General features: G+C 37.2%; 3 protein-coding genes across 3 annotated transcripts; 2 read left to right on the plus strand and 1 right to left on the minus strand.

Moving 5' to 3' along the window:
- Positions 1-1,354: 1,354 nt before the first annotated feature.
- LOC132183298 (F-box protein SKIP14) lies at positions 1,355-4,936 on the plus strand. Its single transcript, XM_059596699.1, has 2 exons — positions 1,355-2,703; positions 3,481-4,936. The coding sequence occupies exons 1-2, from the start codon at positions 1,894-1,896 to the stop codon at positions 4,033-4,035; spliced, it is 1,365 nt and encodes a 454-aa protein (XP_059452682.1). The 5' UTR covers positions 1,355-1,893; the 3' UTR covers positions 4,036-4,936.
- A 2,133-nt stretch (positions 4,937-7,069) lies between these two features.
- Positions 7,070-10,554, plus strand: LOC132183293 (cytosolic Fe-S cluster assembly factor NBP35). The gene is made up of 3 exons (XM_059596696.1): positions 7,070-7,208; positions 7,322-7,423; positions 9,378-10,554. The coding sequence occupies exons 1-3, from the start codon at positions 7,151-7,153 to the stop codon at positions 10,307-10,309; spliced, it is 1,092 nt and encodes a 363-aa protein (XP_059452679.1). The 5' UTR covers positions 7,070-7,150; the 3' UTR covers positions 10,310-10,554.
- A 2,452-nt stretch (positions 10,555-13,006) lies between these two features.
- Positions 13,007-15,393, minus strand: LOC132181097 (prohibitin-3, mitochondrial-like). Its single transcript, XM_059594162.1, has 2 exons — positions 14,459-15,393; positions 13,007-13,291 (listed from the first exon to the last, which is right to left on the minus strand). The coding sequence occupies exon 1, from the start codon at positions 15,300-15,302 to the stop codon at positions 14,463-14,465; it is 840 nt and encodes a 279-aa protein (XP_059450145.1). The 5' UTR covers positions 15,303-15,393; the 3' UTR covers positions 13,007-13,291; positions 14,459-14,462.
- Between the last annotated feature and the right edge of the window lie 30 nt (positions 15,394-15,423).

Raw genomic sequence — 15,423 nt, forward strand, 5'->3', positions numbered from 1 at the left:
ACCTTTCATCTTGGTTTCTTAAAAGAGTCATGTTATCGGTATTATAATTTTTATTACAAGTTCACATGACATTTGTCATGTCAACAAATAAAATATAGACAGTCACGCAGCGTTTTTATAGCAATTATCATATTTGTGAGTTGACGTAAACAGTTGAAATGACACTTATTACATCAGTTACTAATATATTGACTACCAGGTGATAATCCACATAACACTAATTTCAACAAGAAAATTATAATAAAAATTGTAATAGTCTGACATTTTTCATTCTTAATTTGGTGATTCTATTCATTTATCTTCTCTTGTTAGTGTAATCTCCTTTTTTTCAACCGGCCTCTTAAGCTTACTTCAAAAGATATCAAATACAAGTAAAACCGGATCTGCAAAATTAGTAACGGGAAATCTCGCCTAGGGTTTTCTTCTTTTTCTCTCTAGCGCCTCCAGCCAGCGTTTTTAGTTTGTTTTGAGTCTATTGTTGAGGAGCCCACTCCTTTTTTGTTTTTAGGATTGTCCCTTCCTTGTTCCTTTCGGATCAAGAGGGGAAATGATCCTTCCCTGTAACCCCTTCCTTATTCAATTAGAAAAAAAAAAAAAAAAAAAATACAAGTAAAACCGTACTTGTCTTTGTTATTAATATAAAAGATACGTTTAATATAAAATATATTTATAATCTACTAGATAACATGTATCACTAATTAGCAAAATATAATAGTAATATTATTATTATTATTATTATTATTCTGATAACGACATCGATGATGAATAACTTTGTCGTCTAATAATATTTCTTCTCTTTTTTTTTTCTTTTTTTTTTTCTGAGCTAATAATAATATTTCTTCTTGCTATAAATGAATACTTGACTTTTTGTGATCAAACATTCATCTTTTATACTTATAAAAACGATTATCTTTTAACATTTTGTAATAAAAAATCAGCAATTTTTATTTATGAAAGAATATTCTAATAGTATACTCTAACAGAAAAGAAAAAAAAAAAAAAGAAGCTGGGTTAAAAGAAAAGATAAATAACGCATAAAGATCTTATTCAATTATTTTCTTTCGTAGAACATTTTAAAATAAATGTTTAGTTTTAAATTTTTTTTTTTTTTTTGACACTTTCTGGATTTTTTTTTTTGTTTAAGAAAATCATATTAAAAAGTGAATGAATTTTGAAAAACTAATAATTTTGTTTATTACTTATTAGAATGGTATAATTTAGAAACAATTGATCTCCCAAAAAAAGAAAAAGAAAAAAAGAAATAGAAATCTTAAAAGAAAAAGGAAACATATCCAATCTCCGAAAGCAAGTGCTGAAGCCTAATTGGTCCACGAAACTTATTGCAAATTCTCTCTCTCTCTGAGTCTCTGTGTTTGCAAATCCTCTCATATTAGTTCCTCCTTTTCCTTTCTCCGAATCCGCTTCTCTCTGTTTCCAAATTCTCTTTCCATTTTTCACTCTGTTTCTCAGTTCGTCTCTGTACCTTACATTGTTAGAAACATAAAAAACAACGAAAAAAATATCGATCTCTCTTTGCGTTTCTCACCTGGGTTTCCCTTCTTTTTGTTTCTATTGAGTCCATATATTTCATCCTCCTAAAAAGGCTCTGTTTTGAGCTTCATCTGCGCTCTTAATATCCCAATTCTTCTCTGATTCAGGTGCTTTTGTTTTTTCTTACCCACCGGAATCGAGGGTTTTCGTTTCTTTTTTTTTTTTTTTTTTTTTTCCTTTTTCTTCTTGCTTAGGTTTCCTTTATTAATTAAGGTTGTTGTTTGTTTCTCTTTCTGTGATATAAAAATCTATGTGGGTATCTTGTGATTGGGTTGTTTGAGCCCAGTCTTGGTCTCTTGGCAGAGGATTTGTGTTTCTTTCCTTTGTGCTCAAGAAACAAGAATGCCTCTCAATTTATCTGATTGGGATTTCCAGGGTTTGGATTCTGAATTTGGGAGTTCTGATTGCAAGGGAATGGGGAAGGCTGAATTGGGAGGCGGTGGTGATTCGGTGGCTGATGATGATGTTATCGATAAGTTGCCTATTGATCCATTTGGAATGGATATAAACTCTACGATTACGATCACGGGTTGGTTTCAGAACTTGGGAGTGGAATCTGATTGGGATTTTGATGGTTTTGGGGTTGATGAAGATGAAAAAGAGTTCGATGATCATTCTGGGCTATTCGCAGGGCTGAATTGGGTTTGGGATGGAGAAACGAGGCCTGAACCGGAATTGAGTAACGTAAAAATTGGTGGGATATCAATTCCATGTGAAGGGTTTGATAGTTGTGGGGTTAACACTGGACTGGTTAATGTGGAGGAGTTTATGAGTTTGGGCAGTTTTGGCAATTGGGATGCTGGCAAAGGAGCTCAGAAGTGGGAGGATTGTGGGAAAACTTGTTTGGATGGTGGTGAAGTAGGTGCACCTCACGATGCCATGTTTTTTGCTTTGGCCTATCTGGGTGTGCAGGACCTGCTTAATGTAGAAAGGGTTTGCAAATCTTTGCATGACGGGGTTAGAAGTGATCCTCTTCTGTGGAGGAGTATTCACATTGATCAACGGTTGAGCGAGAAGATCACTGATGATGCTCTTCTGAAGTTAGCTAACAGGGCACAAGGGAATCTTCAGTGCTTGAATCTAGTGGAGTGCATAAAAATCACAGATGGTGGTTTGAAGCGTGTGATTGAAACCAATCCAAAAATGACAAAGGTTCGTATTTGTTACACCAAGTATCCTGGAACAAATATGATATTTGGTAATCATATTCTGTCGTTTATAAATGTTAGGGTGTTGTCTCTGGCTACCATTGATGATACTTTTTATGATATTATAGTAGATGCCTATTATGTAATTCTGTTGTTTTTCATTCTCTAATAATGCCTGTTGATGTTTTGAGGTTGTCAACATTTATTATCCTTGAAGCTACTTTCATTTTTAGTTACTATATCTGGTATGCTCTTCTTCCATTCTAAGTATTCTTTATACATGTAACAGAAATACATAATTTTTCATACATCATCCTCACTCTTATGCATGGCTGAATATGATATTAATGCCTTTTTGCATATCAATCTAATAATAGGGCGTTTGGACATCCTATACAAGTCAAGCGAGTTTAATGTATTTCAGATCGCTTCTAAAAGATTTCTCAGTGTTTTTTATGGCAATTAATTATCTGAAAAAAAGTGTGTCATCCGGTCATCTCATTCTATTTAATTTGGTATGCATGTGGCAAAAAACTTGGCATCTTTTGCAGTTCTTGATGCTGCTATTCTGTAACATTGGTTGTGGTTTTCTTTTATTGGTTTTAATCTAAATTTGAAGTTGGCAGAATAAAAAACTTTTAATTGTTGCAACTGTTTCCTTTCCCTTTTCTCTCATCATGCTTATCTTGAACCATATGTTAATTCACTATGGTCTCATTTCTAAATGGTTTTTGTTCTTCTGAGATTAACTAACTTATCACTTTGCACTTCTTGCATGCAGCTAAGTGTGCCAGGATGTATCAGACTTAGTATCGAAGGCATATTGGATAATTTAAGGACCTTAAAGTTTGTTGGCGCACCTGGAATAAAGCACTTAAGAATTGGTGGCATCTGTCGTGTAAAGGATAAGCACTTCAAAGAATTGCAGGTCTTGCTGAATGCAGACAACCATATGCAGCTGAATGCCCGCAGCCCGCAGATTTATTGTGGGAGAAATTCGCATATCTCTTGTGATGATGATCGTGCCATCGACATTGAGGTGTGCCCCAGGTGCCAGCAGTTGAGACTAGTTTATGATTGTCCAGCAGAGAGTTGCCAGGGGAAACATCAGGCTGCTCAGTCATGCAGGGCTTGCATACTCTGCATAGCACGCTGTAGCAATTGTGGGCGCTGCATTAAGGACCATGATTATGAGGAAACATTTTGTCTAGACTTACTTTGTTTGGGTTGTTGGAAGCAGCTGTTTCATTGCCAAGATAGGCCAGGTGAAAAAGGCGCTTCTAAATGCACCATCTTTCATCAAGAGATCAGGTACCAGTTTTGCTTTTATGGCTGATGGACAAGATATTATATATTGCCACTGGCTGTAGATTTTGGAGTGGAATCTGCATTGTTTGGCTGTCAAGATGAGAAATACAATCGCCACTTGCTTAGAGGCTAAATGTGGAATCTCCTGTTACCATGAGGAACATGCAGCTTCTGAAGGCAGAGGAAATGTACCACTCTAGAGCTCTAACTGCATAAATGATGCTCGTTGACTTTATCTAGATAGGAGGCTAGCTTAGGATGTTTGAAGGGAAGAAGAAGAAGAAGAAAGAAAAAGGGAATGCTGGTCAAATAAAAAGAGGTTTGATGGGAATGCTGGTCAAATAAAAAGAGGTTTGATTTATAATTTTTGTTTCAAATAAGGGTGATCTGATGCTTCAGAGGCTTCTATCCAAAATTTGTATCTTTTGGGGACATTGTAAAAGTTAATTTGTAAGTGTGCAACTGTGGAAGTGAGGTAGAAGAAGAAGAAGAAGAAGAAAAAAGAAAAGAAAAAGGGAATGCTGGTCAAATAAAAAGAGGTTTGATTTATAATTTTTGTTTCAAATAAGGGTGATCTGATGCTTCAGAGGCTTCTATCCAAAATTTGTATCTTTTGGGGACATTGTAAAAGTTAATTTGTAAGTATGCAACTGTGGAATTGAGGTAGTATTAATGGTTGCTGAAGTGACAGTTGTTGTCATAAATGTCGGGATTTGTTTAGTTGATGCACATGAGGAGTCCTACTGTTAGCTGAAAGTGCTGAAAGTATTAGGGCATATGTGTTCTGTGTCAACTTTGTGATAGATTGGGTTATGTAGGCAGTTGTTTCACCCAGACTGAACTTTTATTTTACATAGAATCTGTTTGTTGCAAAGCTGTACTATTGAAACAAGATCAGTTAATAAGAGATGATTATGTACCCATTTTTATTATGTTGCTATTGTTCTTTCATTTTCTCCTATGGAGTAGCATCTCATTCTTGATAATGCAACCTTACTCCTTTTTACCTCTACTTTGATACTGACCGATGATAGTTTTATCTATCTTATGCGAGCACTTTCCAGGAAGAACTATTATTACTCTTGCTTTTTACCAGATGTGATTCTGTATGCCTACCCGCTTTCATGGTGTATGTTATGAGCATGAAGATTGGGTTAAATGGATCGAATCCTCTTGAACTATTATTTTGGTAATAGTGTCTCAGAAGACATTTTCTATTGATGTATTAGTGGGAAAAATGATTCTTTGGTTGGTGTTATAGAAAACTAGTCTACAGATGTGACTGGTGGGTTTTTGAAATGTGGCTATCGCATTCAAGATGTGGGAGACTGAAGTCTGAAAAGTTTGTTTAGGTTAAAATCTAAAATTATCCTCAAACCATTAGATATGAGCTGTCGGATGCCCTACATTAGGGCTGTGCAATAGGAGAGTTTCTTGTAAGGGCCTATCCGAGTCTCACATGTTCGGACAGGTGTTTAGATAGCTCGAGTAGATAGAGTTCATATTGATTCTCATAAAGACTTCGCTATTTTAGTGCAATAGTACAACACTATTGCATGATATCGAGATTTAGTTATGAGTACTCACAAGCAATTACATGAATAGAATTGCACTATTGCAATGCAATAGAACAATTCTATTGCACAAGATCTAGTTATGAGTCTTCACAGGTAATTACATTGGTGATGAAGTAATCTCAATAACTGCATTCCTTGATATATAATGCAAGATAATGGAATACATTATCTTGATTAAAATTTTAAAAATGGTTAGATAGGTTGCTCTACAAAATCATTCTCATTTTCTCCTCCTCTCCCATGCCAAAGGACATGGCTTTGTGTGCTTTAGTAGAGTAAGTAGCCAATTGAGAGAGAGCACAATGAGATTTACCTTTTCGAGCAAGTGAGTTTCGCACTTCGAATTGTTCAAACACCTAGCAAGTAGATAGGTTTATAAGAACTTTTTTATTAAAGGTTTGAGCAAGCTGTAATTCAGTCAATGAATTGCAGTCAATCCTGATCCCTCAATATAACTGATTTTTGCCAATGATTTAGTTATGAAATGCTTATGATGCCATGGAGGGACCTTCTAAAGACCACCTTAGGCAAAATCTTTAGTCCATTATTTGTGATAGCTAATGATATCATGCGCTACGTTAACGATGGCATCACTCATAGTGTGACTTATAATTCAACACGTTAAAAAAAAAGGAGGTAAATGCTATTTTTATATTACCACCTATCTTACTTGCTTGAGATTTGTGTTTTCTCAAAGATTTTTTTTACTACATATTTTCAAAGTCAAATTTGTGTTTTCTTTTACCTTTTCTTCAATGTTTGAGGTGTTGTCCTGACTAAAAATGCTAGGTTTTCCTTTTTTTCTTGCACGTTGTCCAGTTTAAGTTGTTTAACGGTCCAAAAATATGCTTTTGCATACTTTTTTTTTTTTTTAAAGTGTTTGTCATATAATATTTTTCGATATACATTTAAGCCCTTTTGGGTTTGTGTTAGGAGGGTCCCAAAGTTCTTTTTATTTTTATTTTTTTAAAATTATTTATATAAGAGTTTTGAAAACACAAAATCAAAACAAACTTTTCTTAAAATTATTAACAAATAATTCAAAACACAATACACTTTTACCCTACATAACACGGTATCACGTCAAAACATTTTTTTACATCAAAACCCAAAAAAAAAAAAAAAACACTTTTTAAAACTATTATAAAAAATACCCTTGCTCTATTAACCACAGCAATACCAAACTAGACCTTGGAGCTATACTTGCTTGAAAGATATCCTAAAGACCATAATCTCTTACAATTGGGGATGTTGGAAAATGGAAAATTTCCTCCTACCCGATATAATTGGGCAGAGGATGTGAAGGCCCAAACAAGGCCCATGCGGGTTACAATTCCCGGGAAAAAAAAAAATTATTTCCATTAGATTCAACGCTAACTTTGTCTTGAGTTTTGACTTGGATTAAATTAAAAGATATTCCGAACTTATGGCTATATATATATATATAAATATTAACCTATAAATATTAAATACCAACCGCGGATTTTTTATCCGGCCCACAACCGCCTTTCCAGACCCGAAATTGAACTGCTCTTCTTTGTTGGGTCTCTCATAACTCAGAAGACCATGGAGAACAAAGCCGCGACCATGGAGAACGGTGAAATTCCCGAAAACGCGAACGAGCGTAAGCTTTTTCTTCTTTGTTATTCATCACTGGGGTTTGGTTGTCGATTTGGGAAATCTCCAAAAAAGTCTGAATTTTGGTTCTTCTTTTTTCTTTGTGGGGGTAATATCCAGATTGCCCTGGCCCCAAATCAGAGTCTGCAGGACAATCTGACGCCTGCCAAGGTTGCCCCAATCAAGAAGTTTGTGCTACAGTGCCTAAAGGCCCTGACCCAGGTCTCTCTCCTTCTCTTATTTATTGAAAGCTTTTATTTTGTTTTCACTGCGAATTCATATATTTAATCAATAGGTATTAAATTTATTTTCAATGTTTTACTAAGCATTCATGGGTTACTCTGATTTTCCTAGGTTATACTGTCTGAAATCTTAAGTTTTGAAATTTTCCAAAATTTGGTGGCAATCAATATAGTGTCTATTTTTATATGCAATTCAAATTTAGCCCCAAGTGTGGGTGAAAGTTAAGCTACCCATAAGTTTAAGGTGGTGGATTTAGGACCAGTTCCGCATGTTTTGTAGTCAAGTCATGCTTGTTATTGTTACTTGTTACTTTGAGTTGTGGATGACTCTTGGATGTATTAGAGCGATATGTAAGCTTGTTGTTACATGTTATAAACTAAAACATCCAGCCAGGAATCGTGTGGCATGATAAACAATGGGATGAATACTTTTGAGAGAGAGAGAGAGGGTGTGTGGGTTGGGAGTTGGTTTACAATTCTTGTGTGTATTCCTGTATTAGCATGTGGTCTTATGTTTATCCTGTGTTACGAACAACAAAACAAATACACCAACTTTAGTAGTTGGTCATTCTCTTTTGCATTTGAGGTTACGGATATTTTTCTGAAGTCGGTGTGGTGATTGTGTCCTGAAGTGTTTCAATGATTGACAGAGGGCATACATACAGATCAAGTCATTAATATTATACATACCAGTATCCTTGCAAATGATTTGCCCAACTTTCTCCTTAAGGTCTTAGGTTCGAAACCCACTGAGTGCAAACTGCTTCTTGGGGCCATCAGACTGGGGGTTTGCCCCTTGAATTAATCGAGGTGCACTTGTGGGAAACTCCTTGTCGAGGGCCTCTGTACCCCCGGGATTAGTTGGAGTGAAGCTCCGGATACCCGGTGCTAAATCAAAAAAAAAGAAGAAAGAAAGCAGAAGCAACCTATAGAAATGGGTCAATGAAAGATGATTATAAGCATATTTCCTTTGTAGTTATGAGTCAACAACTCCTGAGTAATGTATTTTAATAGATTTCTGGTTTGTTTCTTTCAGTTTTTAGCTTTGATTCTCATCAATCATCATCTTTTAGTTTCAGGTTGATATCCTGTTGTTTATGTTTCCATAAAACGATTATCATATGGGAAAAAAAAAAACATTTTAACTTTTCTCAGGGGCATGCAGTTATGTTTGCGGCAGATTCTTGTAGTAGGAAGTGACAGTGGGACAGACTCTCACAATGCCCTTACCTTTGATAGAAGAGGTTGAGTTTGCTGACAGTGAAAATCATAATTAGAATTAAGGCCTTTCACTGAAAGTCTGTTAAGACTGTTCATCAAACATCATTATTCTTCATTGGAGACCTTAACTAGAATAAGTAATTTTTTTTTTTCAAGCCTGCTTTGCAACTGAGCCAAAGGCATACTGAGCATCTCCAAGTCCCAACTGACTGCTGGCTGCTGCACTTTCTTAGTGATCTTGTGTTGTTACCCTGTGTGGAAGAATGTGCCTAATTTTCTGACACAATATTTTAATCCAAATATGGAGTAATCAGAATGTGAGAGAAAAACCCAAATACTATGTGTCGTTGGGAAAAAATAGCTATGCCAGAATGTATTGGTAGAGATTTTTTTTTTTTTTTTTTGGGGGGGGGAGTGTGTCTGATATGGCAAAATTAATTAGTGTGTGGAGGTCAGTGATTAAATTTATACATGGGGTGCAAGATATTCAATATATCTTTAGGTTATCATTCAGATAAGAAGTCATGCCGACTTTGTATGGTGCATGTTGTGTTCATGACCAAACAGCAAGAAGAAATTTCTGTAAATTTTTATTTCGATGGAATATTTCTTTGGTACAAATTTTGCCCATGCAGGATTCATCTCCTGTTTATGCATAACATTTTTAAGTAGTATGTACCCTGTCTTAACGTTCTGCATGTTGGTTTCTGCAGACTTGGTTGCAATTGCAGAAAGATTGGCTACTGTCAAGCATAAGATACTAGTTTTATCGGGGAAGGGTGGAGTTGGCAAAAGCACATTCTCTGCCCAACTGTCATTTGCTTTAGCAGCAATGGACTTCCAGGTAGGTCTACTTGACATTGACATTTGTGGCCCGAGCATACCCAAGATGCTTGGCCTAGAAGGTCAAGATGTCCACCAGAGCAACCTTGGTTGGTCTCCCGTCTATGTTGAGTCCAACCTTGGCGTCATGTCGATTGGATTCATGCTTCCTAACCCTGATGAAGCTGTCATATGGAGAGGCCCACGCAAGAATGGGCTCATCAAGCAATTCCTGAAGGACGTGTACTGGGGTGAACTTGATTTTTTGGTTGTTGATGCTCCTCCCGGGACCTCAGACGAGCACATCTCAATTGTCCAATTGCTCGAGGCTACTGGAATAGATGGTGCAATTATAGTCACCACTCCACAAGAAGTCTCCTTGATTGATGTGCGGAAAGAAGTGAGTTTCTGCAAGAAAGTTGGAGTTCAGGTTCTCGGGGTTGTTGAGAACATGAGTGGCTTGTGCCAACCAGTGATGGATTTCAAGTTTATGAGGATGACGGAGACAGGTGAACAAAAAGATGTTACAGAGTGGGTTAAGGAATATCTGAGAGAAAAAGCCCCAGAACTTCAAAATTTGATAGCTTGCAGTGAAGTCTTTGATAGCAGTGGTGGTGGTGCAGAAAAAATGTCTAGGGAAATGGGTGTGCCTTTTCTTGGCAAGGTACCATTGGACCCACAGCTCTGCAAGGCAGCTGAAGAAGGTAGATCCTGCTTTGCTGATAAAAAATGCCCAGTGAGCGCTCCTGCACTGAAGATGATCATAGAAAAACTAATAGAAGAGCATGGGTTCTCAAAAATGTTGGTAGATGATAGTGCATAGGCTATTAGCTTTGGCTAGTGGTGCTAGTGGATCAAAATTTTGTCTGTGTTCTTCTGTCCCCTTTTATCTATAAATGGCATGAATTTCATTTGTTTGTGGCGTTTACATTACTTTTTAAGTTATATGTAACAGCAGAGTTGTTTATACATGACCACTGGTGAATGTAATGACCCTTTTTTTGCTGTTTCAATTAAAAAGATACCCCTTCTTGTATCTGCCACAGTAAATCAGTGATGGTTCCATAACATTATAGAATGTGCGTTATTTATTGGTTTTAGATGCTTACAATGATTTTGATATGCATAACTTACCAATAATAGTTACCAATTGTGTGCATCTCTGGACACCGGATAGACAGCAGAGGGAGATTCTTGTATTAAAAGTGACTACCTTTTTCTCTCTCTTTTTTTTTTTTTTTAGTTTTTTCCTTCATATAGAGGCTTGTTTGAAACCATCAATTCCAAGTTCCATGAAGAGCACACGGGTGATATTTATATGCCACTATGTTTTTTTTGGTAAAGAAGCTAGAGAACTGCAATGCTGATAAGATAACACACGAAATGTCTCATCGTGTGTTATCTTATCAGCATCAAGCCATTTTTTGAGAAATATAAGAGTGACACGTACAAGAGGGACTTTTAGACTTACTTATGTTCAGCGCATGTGTTCTGGCTATAATTTTTTGGGCATGTATACTCATTTTTATTTTTATAAAGAGAATAAACTTAATACATAAATAAACCTTGAGCATAAATAAAGCATAAATAAACCTTGAGCATTTGAGTTAACTAACAAGGAACATCTATGAGCAATGCTTGAATTATAGCGAAAAAATAAGCTGTTTACCAAACTTAAGAAATGTGAATTTTGGAGGGAGAAGGTGTCATTCTATGCTTCCAATTATATGTCAACATGTGATTGAAACCATGTTAGCTACTAAAAAAATTTAACACCTTCTAATCATATGCTGACACGTGTCAACAAGTTGTAAAAGAGTTGTACAGTCTAACATTCTTTCTTTCAATAAAGAATGTGAAATAAAATCCCAATCCTGACTAATACACGGAACACTACTTAACTCAAAAGCTTTACTACAATACATAGAAAATCTGCACATCTCACTACATTTGCATAATTAATATTTTAATTTGATAATTAAAATATTAAATCAGCAATGATTGAACTCGTCGCTGTTAACGATCCTTTCATCACCACTGATTACATGGTCCCTCCTCTCTCTCTCTCTCTACTTTCATATAATTTACAATGTTTGTTGAGATTTTCATGGTAGCCAAAAGCTGGCTATTGAATTTTTCTTCCTTTTTGAATGATTTGTACTTCGGCAATGTAATGCATGCATTAAATAAAAATCCAGTTTTGCTAAGTCTAATTCTGGAATTGTGCTGCACAGACCTACATGTTTAAGTATGACACTACTCACGGCCAGTGGAAGCACCATGAACTCAAGGTTCACGACTCCAAGACCCTTCTCTTTGGGGACAAGCAGGTCACTGTTTTTGGTATCAGGTATTATCTGCTTCTGTTTCCTTAATTATTTGCTTCTTATCTAGAGGGGAATGAGAAATGAGGTGAGGTCATGAGAGATGTTTTGTAATAACTGATATTTGAGGATGGCATTGGTAATTTGGTGGATTTACTTCCATATCACTTGGTCTCTGTTTTCAACTGGCTTAAACATTACTTGAGTTTATCTTGCTTCCTCGATCGATGTTGAGTTTCCATGTTCCGAGTTTTGTGAATGATTTTATCGATTTTGGATGGGCATATGTAGGAATGAGGATGCAAAAAATGTTTTGCTATTTCTTTAAATTGTTGTAATTGGCGCACTCAAACGTATTCTCTAAAAATAGATGTTGCATGTTTTGTTAATCTTAATAAAAATGGTAAGCGATAATTATATCTAAAGCAGTGTACTAGGGGAGGCATGCACCAAAATAGAGGATGCGAGCAAAGGCATGACTTTAGGTCACATAAAGAGTTGCAATGGACCTAATCCGCTAAAACGAAGAAATTGATTGTCGACAATGTAGTGCTTTGGATGCTAATCCCATTCTAGTCTGACGCCATACTATCTTACGCCTAAACGATAATTATCACCTGAGGAGAAGATCTGCGCAAATCACATCCTTCCTTTCTATGTCGTGAAAATGGCACGAAAACAGATAATAGAGAAGAAAGAGTCCACATCTAGTGCTTCAAACTTCCAAGGCTGCATTAGCCAGACTATGACAAAGATACAATTTAACTCTTGAGCTCTCAAGATTGGGATAGTGAACAACTAAGGTTGTCAACAGGGGACAAAGTAAGAGCTATTTCTCAGCCAAGATTTGCTTGAAAAGAAGAGGATCCTTTTCCGTCAACAGAGGATAGAAATGAAAGGGTAAACACCATACACCAGCAAATTACCCGTGAACACATATCCATGTTAACTGAATAGAGGCTATTATCCATTTCCCGGGTGCATAGTCAGATAGGGAGATATTTCACATTATGAGCTGCATTACAACCACACACATATTGCCAAGGAGTAACATGCATGCATACATGGCTTAATTCATCACACACTCGGAAAGAAATAAATTATATCATTTTGAATCATATGCACAAATAGGCAACCTAAGGCCATCAATCACGGGCCACAAAGTAAAATAAAACATCAATGATTCTTGAAGCAACTTTGGGAAAGACAAATGCATTCAGCATAGATTAACATATTTAAGTACAAAAATTGTATCTTTGAAGTTATAACATATGGTAAACAAAGTAATGATTTCAGGATTGAGAAACAAACCATGCATTTTAAACTTGATCCCCAAAACATCCTAAAATTTTCATTTCTGATTCTTAAAGAAACTTCAGATCATATGGTCTTAGATACATAAATAAAAAGCATCACAGCAATAAACCAACAAATGTGCGAATCCACAAACTTTTCATGTTGTTATGCTATGTCCTGATGACCTGCAAACAAACAAAACAAACAAAGACTGAATATCAAAAGAGTATCATTTCATATGCAATCTATATGTTTTTGCTAATAATTGAACCATCACCACTACCCATTTCAAGGCCTTTGGCATACTTCCACTTACAGAAAAATCTAACTCACAATATTTTCCATGAAAATTAAATGGAATGAAAAAACATCAACACACATGCTAATTGGATCGATATGTTCATCATCTGATGCAGAGAGAAGCACACTAGCTGATTAATATTTCTTTTCTTGTACCAAAGACTCCTACAAGACTCTTATATATAAAAGAAACAAAACAAAGTGAGCAAACACTTTATAAAACAAAGTCAGGCTCGCTAGATTCAGCTACACAACAAGAAAGTACAGAACCTCCATAGTCAAAGTGAATAGATTCAACCGATTCAATCAACCAATAATGTTTTTTTTTTTTTTTTTTTAAATGTCATTCAGTTATCAATTACCAAAAGCATTCCATGGTTCCAGATATCAGTCATTAAAAATGTCCCTCTTTTCTTTATATCAAGAATCATCTAACTATTCTTCTTTTAAAAAATGATTTTCCTTAATTTCTATTCGAAATCATAGTTTAACAAAAAATGCCTATATAAATGATACAAAAGCAGATAAACTGCATATCTGATGAATGAAACGAATCTGCCTGCAAATCACAACGTTAACTTTACACACAGAACTGCCTAACCTCCAAAAACCATCCGCATCATAAATTAGTTTAAAACTTTCTTTATATCTTTCAAGAAAGAGCTAAAGTTCCTACTAACCCTAATTCTAGTGGAATAGGGCAAAATCCTATGTTAACCAAATAGAAACCTAGAGTTGATTCACACCTTCCATTAGACTTGGTCATTACTACAAACACAAAAGATTACAGAAACGACCAACAAAGTCCTAGATCCACAATCGAACCTTCAGGAACAAACAATTATAGTAACAAAGTTAAACCAAACCAAACACAACAGAATTGTATAGATTACGATGTAATACCCTAATTCCAAGAAAGTAACACAAAAGTACTAAAACATTAGCAATAAAAATGCCCCAATACAATCTCTTGCAAGAATACAAAGGAAATCATACAATACTATTAGAATTAGCAATTTTATTGAAAGCCAAAAACGCTAGTATCATTATACCGACTCAACGCGTGGCATTGAGAGCCATGAGCATCTGCTGGCCACCGGGCAAATACGCCACATTGGGTGACTTAGCCAGCGTGTGAGCGTTCTCTCTCAGGGCTTCGATCTTCCTCAGCTCGATCAGGCCCATCCCGGCCTGCGCGGTTGCATCTGATATCATCTTAGCCGACTCGCTCTCACCCTCGGCCCGAATGATCGCCGCGCGCCTCTCCTGCTCCGCCTTGGCCACCACAAACTTCGACCGCTCCGCCTCCTGCTGCGCCACCTGCTTCTGCTCCACGGCCCGCGAGAACTCCGCCCCGTACGAGAGGTGCGTTATCGCCACGTCGTCCAGCACGATGTTGAAGTTCCTGGCCCGCTCGGTCAAGCCGTTGCGGACCAGCGCCGAGACCTGAGGCCGCTCCGTCAAGAGCTGGTCGGCGTTGAATTGAGCCACCACGGCCTTGAGCACCTCGTTACCGATCGACGGGAGGACCTTCTCGTCGTACTCGAGCCCTAGGGTTTGGACGATCTCGGGGAGGCGCGTGACCTCAGGGCGTGAGAGCACACGCAGGGTCAGGTTCACCATCTGGAGATCCTTGGTGCCGGAAACCGACGAGAAGGTGTGGGGCTTGGTTCGGATGTCGAAGATGAAGGGCTTCTGGAGCCATGGGACAAGGAAGTGTGTGCCCTCGCCGACGGTATCATCAAGAATCCCCCGAAGCCGATCGAAGATGACGGCGCGTTGGCCTCCGTCTACAGTGTAGAGCGAAGAGTTGAGTAAGGTGGCAGTCGCGCCGAGGCCAAGCGCGGCGCGTGCGATGTTGGTGAGGAAAGAAACGGCGGCTTGGCTGCTACCCATTGAGTACGGTCGCGTCTGTGCGAGTGAAAATGATAGAGAGCGCTGGAGGGTTTTAGGGAGGGATTCGAGGGTTTTGGGAGGTTTTTATCGAACCTTTGTTTACTTGGAAGAGTTGGAGTTG

Source organism: Corylus avellana, chromosome ca5 (genome assembly GCF_901000735.1).
Source record: "Corylus avellana chromosome ca5, CavTom2PMs-1.0".
NCBI classification, from domain to species: Eukaryota; Viridiplantae; Streptophyta; class Magnoliopsida; order Fagales; family Betulaceae; genus Corylus; species Corylus avellana.

Bases quoted from the DNA above. Each gene is read 5' to 3' on its own strand.
- LOC132183293 (XM_059596696.1), top strand. From the start codon at position 7,151: ATGGAGAACAAAGCCGCGACCATGGAGAACGGTGAAATTCCCGAAAAC. The intron at 7,209-7,321 runs GTAAGCTTTTTC...GGTAATATCCAG, and splicing joins TCCCGAAAACGCGAACGAGC to ATTGCCCTGGCCCCAAATCA. The intron at 7,424-9,377 runs GTCTCTCTCCTT...TGGTTTCTGCAG, and splicing joins GCCTAAAGGCCCTGACCCAG to ACTTGGTTGCAATTGCAGAA.
- LOC132181097 (XM_059594162.1), bottom strand. From the start codon at position 15,302: ATGGGTAGCAGCCAAGCCGCCGTTTCTTTCCTCACCAACATCGCACGC.
- LOC132183298 (XM_059596699.1), top strand. From the start codon at position 1,894: ATGCCTCTCAATTTATCTGATTGGGATTTCCAGGGTTTGGATTCTGAA. The intron at 2,704-3,480 runs GTTCGTATTTGT...TCTTGCATGCAG, and splicing joins CCAATCCAAAAATGACAAAG to CTAAGTGTGCCAGGATGTAT.